General features: G+C 36.1%; 1 protein-coding gene across 1 annotated transcript; it reads left to right on the plus strand.

Annotated features, from left to right (window-relative positions):
* The first annotated feature begins 335 nt into the window (after positions 1-335).
* LOC121247226 (methylesterase 17) lies at positions 336-3,798 on the plus strand. Its single transcript, XM_041145600.1, has 4 exons — positions 336-724; positions 867-1,007; positions 2,900-3,034; positions 3,178-3,798. The coding sequence occupies exons 1-4, from the start codon at positions 467-469 to the stop codon at positions 3,448-3,450; spliced, it is 807 nt and encodes a 268-aa protein (XP_041001534.1). The 5' UTR covers positions 336-466; the 3' UTR covers positions 3,451-3,798.
* The last annotated feature ends 8,068 nt before the right edge of the window (positions 3,799-11,866 follow it).

Raw genomic sequence — 11,866 nt, forward strand, 5'->3', positions numbered from 1 at the left:
ATTAAAAAATTATTATATTATAACAATATTTTAACTTTATACGTACTTAACTCAAACTATATATTTTATTATTATTCACAAACTATCTTATTACTATTTATAAAATTTTCAAATCATCTCAAATCATTCCCCTCAAACATGAGTATATCATGATTCATTCGGTACTGTTGCAATTTTGGTGCCATGTGAGCCATGACTTAGATAACATCAATGCAAAAGCAGGTTCACTCAGTAAAAGAATCAAGTTTTCTTACAATGGACCGGAGCGCATGTAAGGAAAACTCATGGAAAAATATTGGAACAATATGATTAAATTATAATTTAAAGCGCATATGATGATACCCTATGACTATTCCCAACTTCACATGATAAAGCATCACCAACGGGGGAAAAGAGAAAGAAGCCATACAGGAGTAAGATTGGAGGCCTGCTGGGAGCACAAAGCCAAAGATCGACCAAGAACGCCATGGGAGATGAGCTTCGTAAGACAGAGAAGGTAGCACCACCCTTGAAGCCACACTTTGTGCTGGTGCATGGCATAAGTGGGGGAGGTTGGTGCTGGTACAAAATCAGGTCCCTCATGGAGCATTCCGGTTTCAGGGTTTCGTGTATTGACCTTAAAAGCGCCGGAATAGATCAAACCGATCCCGATTCCCTTCTTTCTTTCGATGATTACAATAAGCCACTCATGGACTTCATGTCTAGTTTGCCCGATGATGAACAGGTTGCATATATATGGTCTTAGTTTGTCCTTTTCATATTTGGATATGGTTATTAAAATCTAATCGGATCATGTATACAATATCGTGGGTATGTGTGTGTGTGTTTTAGGTAGATTAATGATATTTTCTTTTTCCTTCACGCAGGTTATCTTAGTGGGACATAGTGCCGGAGGACTGAGTGTAACTCAGGCTACACATAAGTTTGCAAAGAAAATCTTCCTAGCGGTGTATGTGGCAGCAACCATGCTCAAATCGGGCTTCCTTACAGATGAAGACGTCAAAATTGTAAAGCTCTTTTATCCTAACCCTGTATTCCTCACTTTTGGCTCTTACTTGCTTAAATTAATTAACTGGCTTGAGCTTTATTATATTATAAATATAGGAGATCATGTAATCATTAGCGTGAGAAAAACTAGTCTGAGCGATCGCATGGGAAGGCACCGAATAAATGCAGGTAATTAGGCTTTTCAGATAGTCGGCCAAGTGTATGGGGTCGTATGAACTTGGCCTTCCCGAATCCCGGCCCGCTCTGGTGAGAGTGATAGCTCACAGGGTGCGGGAGGGGGAAGAGATTGCTGCCAACGGTCTTTAAAGTCAAATGGCTGTGAGGCAATTGTCGATTGAGTAATGTTAGATATAATTTTAGAGTATGTAAGTCTTGTATATTTTATATAAAATAAAAGTGAGATCTGTTATTAAAAAAATAATTTTTCATATAGATCTCATATTTATCCATTTAAAAAAAAAAAATATACAAGACTTGCACACATAATATTACAAATATCATTTCTCTTCGCGATTACTTTGACCCGTCCGCCTTCATGCCTAGCTAGTACTCTTTATACTACTTTAGAAGCGTTGCGCTGTTTATGCCTCCCCTATAAGAAAATTAATGCAATGAATTTTTTCTTTTTCTAATTTGAGAAATATTTTAATCACTAAGAAATTTTACAAAAGGAAGCTCACAAACTGACGTGTCTTGATATGGTATGTTAGGTTGTAAAGTTATTTTAATTTTAACGTATATCTAATATATCATATAAAATTTTGTAGAATTTTTTTGTGCCTTGTAGCCATAGGTTGTCAAATACTACTCGTACGAAAGAATATTTATCTTTCTCAACAATATTCAATATATGTTAGTAAGCAGAAAAACAAGTAAGCTGCATAAGAATGATTCCTAGGATACAAAGAATAATCAAATACAATTTTTCTACCAAGAGTCAAAGGCTCAAAATAAGTATGTCCATACTCTAGAGTTAACAATAAGACAAAAGGTAGAGACCGCTTAATGCGATGCTGAAACTGCAATCCATAATCATCCAAGTGTTCCAATTGTAGGTTAAAGGTAGGCGTTTGCAAGAATGCAAAAGAAAACATGTCTAAGCATGGAATCTAATCGAGAAGGGTAATGCCTCATGCGCTTGGTTTGATGGTCACGAAAATAAAGGTAGCAGAGGAGCTGGATGCGACAATGTTTTTGGGATGACACGGGGTTTAAAGTGGACGGAACAACATAGATTTGAAAAAATAAGAGAAAAAACAAAGAAAGATAACATGAGGAAGTAAGAGGCGAGAGGGGGAAGGAAGGGTGGCGGGCGGAGGAGATGGCTAGAGGACTGCCTCCCTTCCCTAGATCACCGGTGCATGAGGCGACGAAAATGGAACCTTCACCCTGGGCTGGAGGGTGAAGAATTGATGTTTATCGGTTAAGGAGATGAAATGGAAAAGTTGCATATGCCAAAAGCTTAAAAAGGAAAATGAAAGCCATAGAAGACGTAAGAAATAGAGTTGAGGGGGTGGGAAGTGGTGAGGGTTGTACTTGTGGGAAAGAACTAGAGGTTATAAAGAATATCATTTCAATGGCATGAAAAATGAGAGTAACGTTGCTGGGAGACAATCTCCATGATGCCTAGAAATTAAGATCACTAGTTTTTTTTTTGGTCTTCCCTAACTAACTAATTGCACATTTTCTCAAATTTGGCCCTGACAAGTAGCAACTTAATTACTAATCAACAAAAGAGGGCAATAAAATTAAAAAAGCCAATGCAATGTGTCTTTTAAAAATATAGAAATTGGTTGGAATATTTAGCCCGCGATTAATGATGTATGTGGGATCAGTTTAGTCTGTTTAGATGAGAAGTAAGGTAAATAATCCTCAATTTTATCTGTAACAGGGAGTACCCGATCTATCTGAATTTGGGGATGTTTTCGAATTAGGATATGGATTGGGTCCGGATCAACATCCAACAAGCGCACTTGTCAAGCAGGAGTTTCAACGGAAAATCATCTACCATTTGAGCCCCCGAGAGGTAATTTTGTCGCAGTTGCTTGCTTCAATAATGTGTCTGTGCGTGTGCGTAGTAGATACTAGATACACATGCATATATAGAGACGCACGTATTTTAAAGTCAGGAAATATTAATGACCGAAATACCATGTGGGTCTTCCTCAGGATTCAACCCTAGCTGGGATGCTTTTGAAGCCAGGACCACTCAAAGCATTACGCACTGCTCGTTTTACAGGAGATCATAACATAGATAAGGTGCCGCGGATCTACATCAAGGCTGCGCACGATCGGGTGGTGAAACCGGAACAACAAGATGCAATGATAGAAAGGTGGCCACCATCCCATGTGTATGTTTTGGATAGCGATCACAGCCCCTTCTTCTCCACACCATTTCTGCTCTTCGGCTTCCTTCTCAAGGCTTTAGCTTCTTTTGGTTAATTTCAGTGTTTGACATACATATATATATATATATATATATATATATATATATATTCTATTTATCGCCCTAGGCCTCTTACTATTTATCTCCACACAATTTCTGTTATAGTCCCCGGATGAAGGACATGAGCTATGGGTCTTGGGCCAGTTTAATTTCATTTATAATTTCAAATTCAACATGTATTTGGACTACAATATAGTTAATGGGTCTTGGACCTTAGTTTTATTTTCTTGTATGCTTTTAGTGTGTTAGCTTGGGCCCATGTAAGGATCATCTCCTTTATGTACGAGCCAATGATTCTAGGGTTTATCTATCTGGAAAGTTAATGAAAATTCCTATTTACTTTCCCTTATCTTCTTATTCATTTCTTCTATGGAGGTGATTCTCTCGAAGTGAGCAATTTTAATATATTTTTCTTTAAGTAACTAGATGTGTGTTATAAGTGGTATCAGAACCACCCCACGTTTGCAATCCTTGTTGGCACGGTTGCAATCATGCAACATGGGGGGTGATGTTGGTATGATAATGTTTGTCCGGGGCTAGGAAAGACCTAGCACACAACCAACCCGTGTAAGCGTCGGGATCGCCGTGGACGTCGGTTGCGGAGCATGTCGGTTTTAAGTATGTGATTGGTTGGTGGTTTATAAGCCCCTAAACACCACTCCCTTGTAAGCCAGTTTTCAAGGATGAGTTATAACTAGTGGGTTCATAACAACTTGTACCACACCTCTAGTTACTTAAAGAAAAATAGACTGAAAGTGCTCACTTCGAGAAGAGCACCTCTATAGAAGAAATGAAGAAGAAGACAAGGGAAAGGAAATAGAATTTTTTATTAACTTTTTGGATAGATGAACCCTAGAGCTCTTGGCTCGCACATAAAGGAGATGACCTTTATGTGGACCTAGGCTAACACACTAAAAGCATATAAGAAAAATAAAACTAAGGCCTAAGGCCCACTAACTATATTGTAGTCCAAATACATGTTGAATTTGAAATTGTAAATGAAATTAAACTGACCTTAGGCCCATAGCTTATGTCCTTCATTCGGGGACTGTGACAAACCATCCCCCATAGAAGCACATTGTCTACAAGGTGCGGTATCCTTGCCCACAATTGTACCACCACCCGGGTCAAAAACGAGAATTTTCTTTGTACTTACCACAAGTCCAACCCAAGCACAAAGACCGGTACCCACCATTCCAACACCAAACCCAACCAATGATGTCGCTCCGCCAGTCAACTGCTCTTCCTTGTTAAACTCATGATACAAGACCTTGATTGTAATTGTTCATCTATCCTTTTTATCTTTTATTTTCAGCATGTTAAGTGATGATAGCAGTCTCAAGTCAAACTCTTTTAGGATGTTAGCTTCAAGCTCAATCAAGAGTAGCTCTACCATCCCCAATCTCTTGTCTTGCTCAATGTCCTTATCAAAGACCTCGAGTATAGGGGTCCGTGTCCCCTTGTCTTATGCAATCAACTCAAATGTCTGATTCCAAACAGGAATGAGGTTGTTCTCAACAACTTTTGTTTTAACCTTGAAGAGTGGCCAAATATACACAACAACATAAGGATCAGATTTTCCAATCGTTTCCATGTTCTTCAAATCATTTCCCTTCACAATTGTCAAGGCAATCTTTTTTAGTGGTTTAAGCTCTAGTTCACTTGTATTGACAGGTATACCACCAATTGGAACAACAATCCTGTGGGGCCACTGGAGCATGTCTGTGACAATTGAATTCACGGTAGAATCACTCATATCTAAAAGTCCAGGGACAACTGTTAAGCTTCCACCAACAATTTGCTTCATTCCCTATCCAAGCAAACTACAGGCAAAGCCAATATTAATTGCAGTCTCCATTTTATCTCCAATCAAAACCAACTTTACCAATTCATCAATATTCTCTCCTAATTTCTCTTAACGAGCCAGATTTCGAAAGCACCACACACCCAACAACAAACACCTAAAGATCAAACCCACGACACTCATTGTCATTTTCACAAACAATTGAGGAGCAAGGTGAGATGCCTCTTGAGCAACCTTTAATCTAGTTGCTTCTGTTTTAGATCGAACCTGAGAACTAAGTTTCTAATGCCTGATCAAGTCAATATAATAAGGTACAAGAGACACCACCCAAGTTATATCGGCCATATGATTCGCTTATGAGAGGGCAAACTTGAACAAAAGCATCCTCTTGTGTGTGCCTAGGTGTTGATCATAGAAATGCATTGAGATGAAATGTTTTCCAAATTTCTCAAAAGCTTTTTCTCCTAAAACATGATAAAAAAGGGACTCCGTGATCAAATCCACCCACTTTAGCATCCCATCCACAGTCTAAAAAACTGATCTGAATTCAGAGCTTTCATAGTACTTCAAGAACTTGTCCACAATACTCTCGATGAAAGTATTCATTCTGAAGAGTGAGAACTCGTAGCGCAAGAACATGAGCACCGGATTGGCAAGTAAGACGATCTCTAAACATGAGCTTCTATAACTGCCTTCTAGAATTGCGTTGCAGGTCCAAGTAGCAGATGGAGCTAAACTACCATGGCCGTCGAAGGTTTAGAGCTTTTGTGAGTCGTAAGGAGGTTGAGAATGGAGGTTATGGCATTGAGACTAACGAGGTCACTGCAAGCTAGGTTCATGCATCATGAAAATCATGTTGTCTGGTTGTTTCTCTCTGATCTTGAAAATCAGAAGGGTATCCATTCCAGATCCCATTCTCGCTTCCATAGCTCTTGTGAGTTGTGCCTTAGCTTCTGGTATTTTCTTTGACCTTTTATCAAACACATTACATGTAACTCTCACACTGATGATCTTTCGGCAATCAAGTCCGCTTGACAGCAAATGGAAATAAAGAAAGACACAGGAAAGAGAGGAAATAAACGAGAAAAAGATAGCAAGGAGTGGAAGAAGAGTTGTTGGCTTTTTGGATTTAAAGTGACATCAACAGAGACAAAGGTTAGATAAGAAGAAATGTGAGGAAACCGATGTACATGCCATGAGGGAGGAAATTAAAGGCCTTGAAAATATGTGTTTGTTTCTCAAGAAAGTGCAGGGAAAGAAATAAATCTAAGGGATCTCCGTTCTCACTTGCCTGAGAATTGCTTGAGGAGATAAGGAGCAGAGACAGGGAAAAGAAACACCACCTAGGTCAAACTCCCGTCTGGTGCACTGGAAAATAAGGGTGCCAAAATCCTTACCATTGATGCCGAGAATGGTTCCCATTATTGGTTCCACTCCGTTTTTTACTATGGCTCGATTATGGCTTGGTACAATCATTGGAAGGGGAGGAAATGGAAGAACCGAGGAATTTTTTGGAATAAAGGAATAAGAAATCTCGTTGAGATTGAATTCCTCATTTTCTTTCATCGTCCTTACGAGTTCATCTTCCTATAATGCATAAAGTTGATGTTCCAAGTGGGTTAAATTTGCATCGAAGTTGCTGCTGAAATCTTCAAAGTCATTTCTGACATCCTTGAATGTCTGCAAGACACTTTCAAAACATTATCGTGATTGCTCAAGTTGCTCCTTGATTTTGAGCAACAATGAGAGAATTTCTTTCAGTTCCATGGATTGATGAAGCAGCTGCAAAGGAAAGTCTATCTCTAGATACCACTTGTATGAACCCACTAGGTAGAACTCACTTTTGAAAACCGGCTTACAAGGGAAGAGTGTCTAGGGGCTTATAAACCACCAACCAATCTCATACTTAGTCGATGTGGGATTGTAACAATTTTAAATTATGATTGAGGAACAGAACTTATCTCTTGTTTCTTTTTTTCTCCCTTAAATTGACAAGTTTCCTGATCGAGGACCTAATTATAAGTATCGAATGCTAAATTGTATACTTCATTCCAAAGGACTATAATATGCATGGATGACACCAAGGTTCTAGAGGATTCCAGGAAGAAAACATTCAATAAGAGAAAAATAAACGTAAAATAGGTCCATCAGATCAATACTGTGATTTCATTTCAAATTATCAATACTTTATATTCCATTCGGATTAGCGAAGGCATGTGATTTATGAAAATTAGGTTGAAATAAATTTTGACAAACTAAAAATGGAAAAATCTATTTGCAAGCCTTTGTATTAATAAGTTTTGAAATAATCCTTACTCTTAGATTTATCAACTATGAGAGAGAGAGAGAGAGAGAGAGAGAGGTAATAAGATGAGAATTGTTGGAGATAGCCTAAAATCTCGTTTAGTTATACAGAAGAGATGAGATGAAAGTTGAATAAAATATTGTTAGAATTTAATTTTTTAATATTATTTTTATTTTTAGATTTGAAAAAATTGAATTGTTTATTGTATTTTGTATGAGAGTTTGAGAAAGTTGTAATGATTAGATGAGATGAGATAAAATGAATTAAGATAATTTGTATAATCAAACAAGAGCCTTTCTGCCCACAACTCCCAATCCCTCTTGCTTCACGGAGGAAATAAAGAATGAAGGCAAGAGGAAAAGACTAAAGAAGAGGAAAAGACAACCTTTCAATTGTGGCTAATTGTGCATCTCTACTTGTGCATGCAGTGCCCCCGCAATCTCTAATTGTGCATGCAGGGCACTCCTAATTTGCATCTCTAACTGTTCCTTGTACTAACATTCTAGTACATGGAATCCCAATTGTGGAATATCTTCCGTGTTTACTTCTACGATTGAAGTTGAGATTCTATTAAAGTCTAATTTGGAAAAAGATAGGCATAGCTGGTAAACCAAGCAAAAATATAAGGAAAATGCTTCTTTGTCCCTTAATTTATACCACTCACTATACTTCATTGATGTGACATATTAAAAAATTAAAACACAAACATAAAATGGTAGATAGAATCTAAAATTTTAATAATCTTTTTTTATTTTTTAAAGCCATTTTATTTTGAATATATATTTTTGAAAAATGATATATATAAACTCCAAATGTACAAGTCTCGTGCAAGCCCTTCATAAAAAAAGTTAACCCCACCATGAAAAAGTTTGAAAAACTCACTTTTTCAAAGTAGAGCCTATATTTTTAAAAAAATGCTTGTACCTAGTATTACTCTATATTTTTTTAATAACTCACGTGATACCACATTAAGAAGGTAAAATGAGTGATATAAATTAGAGGTATAATAACATTATCCAAAATTTAAAATTGTCCATTGAGAAGATTTTATCGAAAATAAAAGCACAAAATACAATAAGAGAAAACAAGCATTATCCTTGTGCTTTTGCCCACTTTAATACTTTCCAATCGAGTTTTCCATTTTAAATTAAGAAAAAATTCTATTCATCTCGTTTACCTGTTCCTCCAGTTGCTAGTAGTTCCACGAGCAAGGGGTCCAACCCTTCTTTACTACGCGTGTCTATCTCACTTGTTTACAACTCTTATAGGCTGCTTTCAAATGCAATGATTAGGCCCCATCATCTCTCAACATTCTTTAACGAAACATTAAATTATTGACAAATACGTGAAATATTATAACTAATTTTTAATCATTTAATACCAAGTCAATGACGGTGAGAGGATGATGGCATTAAAAATCCAAATACTCCATTTTTCTACCTCTCAATTTCCATCTAATGAAATTGAAAGACATCCTTACGGTTGAGATAAAATAGAAACAAGAAATCTATGACCAAAAGGAGAATTGGAAAAAAATGCTTGTACCTAGTATTACTCTATATTTTTTTAATAACTCACGTGATACCACATTAAGGAGGCAAAATGAGTGATATAAATTAGAGGTATAATAACATTATCCAAAATTTAAAATTGTCCATTGAGAAGATTTTATCGAAAAGAAAAGCACAAAATACGATAAGACAAAACAAGCATTATCCTTGTGCTTTTGCCCACGTTAATACTTTCCAATCCAAAGTTTTGAGTTTTCCATTTTAAATTAAGAAAAGATTCTATTCATCTTGTTTACCTGCCCCTCCAGCTGCTAGTAGTTCCATGAGCAAGGGGTCTAGCCCTTCTTTACTACGCGTGCCTATCTCACTTGTTTACAATTCTTATAGGCTGCTTTCAAATGCAATGATTAGGCCCCATCATCTCTCAACATTCTTTAACGTAGCATTAAATTATTGACAAATACGTGAAATATTATAACTAATTTTCAATTATTTAATACCAAGTCAATAACGGTGAGAGGACGATGGCAGAGAAATCATGATTAAAGCAGTGCTGCAATCGATACCAACTTACACAATGAATGTCTTCTTGTTACCTAAGAGATTATGTACTAAGATTAATGCATTGATATCAAGATTCTGGTAGAAGAACATTGATGAAGGAAAGGCTATTTATTGGAGGAAGTGGTCTAAGATGGGAGCTAACAAAGTGGATGGTGGGATGGGTTTTAGAGATATTGAGGTGTTTAATAGAGCACTGTTGGTAAAACAGGGTTGGAAACTGTAATTGGATCAAGACTCTTTGGTAGCAAAGGTGTTTAAAGAGAAATATTTCAAAAGAACCCAGTTTATAGATGCACAACTTAGATTCAGACCATCATATATGTGGAGAACTTTAATGGCAACACAGTCTATTGTGAATGATGGTTTGACATGGAGGGTTGGGAATGGAAAAAAAGTGGCAATTTGGTTTGATAAATGGCTACCTCAGTTTGAAACACATTGAATCAGATCACTTGTATGGCTGCTAGTAGAAAATGCAAAGGTGGAGGAATTAATAAATGAGGAAAATCACAGCTGGAATGAAAAACTAATAGAAGAAATATTTAACATAGAATAAGCAACTCAGATACGCAGTATCCCATTGAACAATAGAGGATGGGTAGACAAAGTTATTTGGGGGTATACAAAAGATGGGAGATACACAGTGAGAAGTGCTTATTATGAAGAAAAAATAAATAAAGAAAATGTATCTTTGGGGGAAAGCTCAAACTGGCAGATTAAAAAACAGATGTGGAAGCTTGCGTGGAACTTGAATGTGCCAAAGAAAGTAAAACATTTAATGTGGAAAGCTTTGCAATCAATCTTGCCTACAAAACTGAATCTGTGGAAAAGGAATGTAGTGAAAGATGCAATTTGTCATGTCTGTAAAAAGGAGGAGGAATCAATTCAGCATGTCTTGTGGACCTGACCAATTGCCAACGATGTATGGGTTGAGAGATCTAGTGGCTTGCATAAATGGTGCTGTGAATAAGTAGATTTTGTTCAACTCTGGCAAAGACTAATGGAGACATTGGAAAAAGAGAAGTTGGAGAGAGTAGCAGTAATATTGGCAGGCATTTGGTTCAGAAGAAATAGATTTGTTTTTAATGAAAAGTTTGATAGTCCAGGTCTGGTAATGAAATAAGCTGAATTGATGATGGAAATGTTTTATAAAGCAGAAGAAAAACAAGGTGAACACATAAGAGACATGAGAATAAGCAGGATAAGTACAAAATAGTTGCCACCTAATAAATATTTCATGAAAATTAACTATGATGCCTCAGTTAATAGAGAAGAAAAGAAGATGGGAATTGGGATGGCAACCATAAATCATGCAGGAGAAATTCTGTTTTCATGCTGTGTTGTAAGGAAATTTGTGGGAGAAATTGAAGTTGTTGAAACACTGGCATTATGGAAGGCAATGGAGACAGCTGCAGAACTAAATTTGCAAGGAGTTATCTTTGAGGGGATACAGAGACAATAGCAAAAGTAGTGAACAGTAAAGATGTTTATCCTGGTTGGATAGATCAACAAGTTCTGGATATTAAAGAGGTTCTATCACATAGGCCATCTTGGTATGTACAATCCATGTTTAGAGAAGATAATAATGTAGCACATATGTTGGCAAAGAGAGTTATGCATAGAGATGAGGAATCATTTTGGATGGAAGAAATTCCTAATGAGTTTGTACCTATGATAGAAATGGAGAAACCTTGTAATGAGCTATGCGCTGTTATTTCTTAACGAAATGTGATCAAGTGGTGTTGCTTCAAAAAAAAAAAAAAAGTTGTAAAAATTAATAATTTGGAGGTGATTACAAAGTCTACACCTAATTGAGAGAGGTTTAAATATTCGTTTTCTAAAAGAACAATAATTTTTAATTGGACTCATTTTCTTGAAGGTTATCTATTCTGTTCTTAATATATATTATTGGATATCTGAAAAAATAAATAAACTCCTTTAAATTAGGTTTATTGGGATTACCTATACGGTAGGAATCCATGATAACAATAAGGTGACAATGATAAAAAAACAAATAATACTATATTCTTCAAATTTAAAAACAATAAAAAAATTGAAAGTTAATGTTATAAATTAAAATTTATTTTTAATGAAAATAATACTATATATACTTACAATTTTATTTATATTTTTACTTACAAGACTCATTTTATTATTTTTTTTTGAAATTTAAATTTTAAATTTTAAATTTCATAATTTTTAACATATTAATAACTGACATGTAGATA

This window comes from Juglans microcarpa x Juglans regia, chromosome 1S (genome assembly GCF_004785595.1).
Source record: "Juglans microcarpa x Juglans regia isolate MS1-56 chromosome 1S, Jm3101_v1.0, whole genome shotgun sequence".
Taxonomy (NCBI): Eukaryota; Viridiplantae; Streptophyta; class Magnoliopsida; order Fagales; family Juglandaceae; genus Juglans; species Juglans microcarpa x Juglans regia.

Bases quoted from the DNA above. Each gene is read 5' to 3' on its own strand.
- LOC121247226 (XM_041145600.1), top strand. From the start codon at position 467: ATGGGAGATGAGCTTCGTAAGACAGAGAAGGTAGCACCACCCTTGAAG. The intron at 725-866 runs GTTGCATATATA...TCCTTCACGCAG, and splicing joins GTTTGCCCGATGATGAACAG to GTTATCTTAGTGGGACATAG. The intron at 1,008-2,899 runs GTAAAGCTCTTT...TATCTGTAACAG, and splicing joins CAGATGAAGACGTCAAAATT to GGAGTACCCGATCTATCTGA.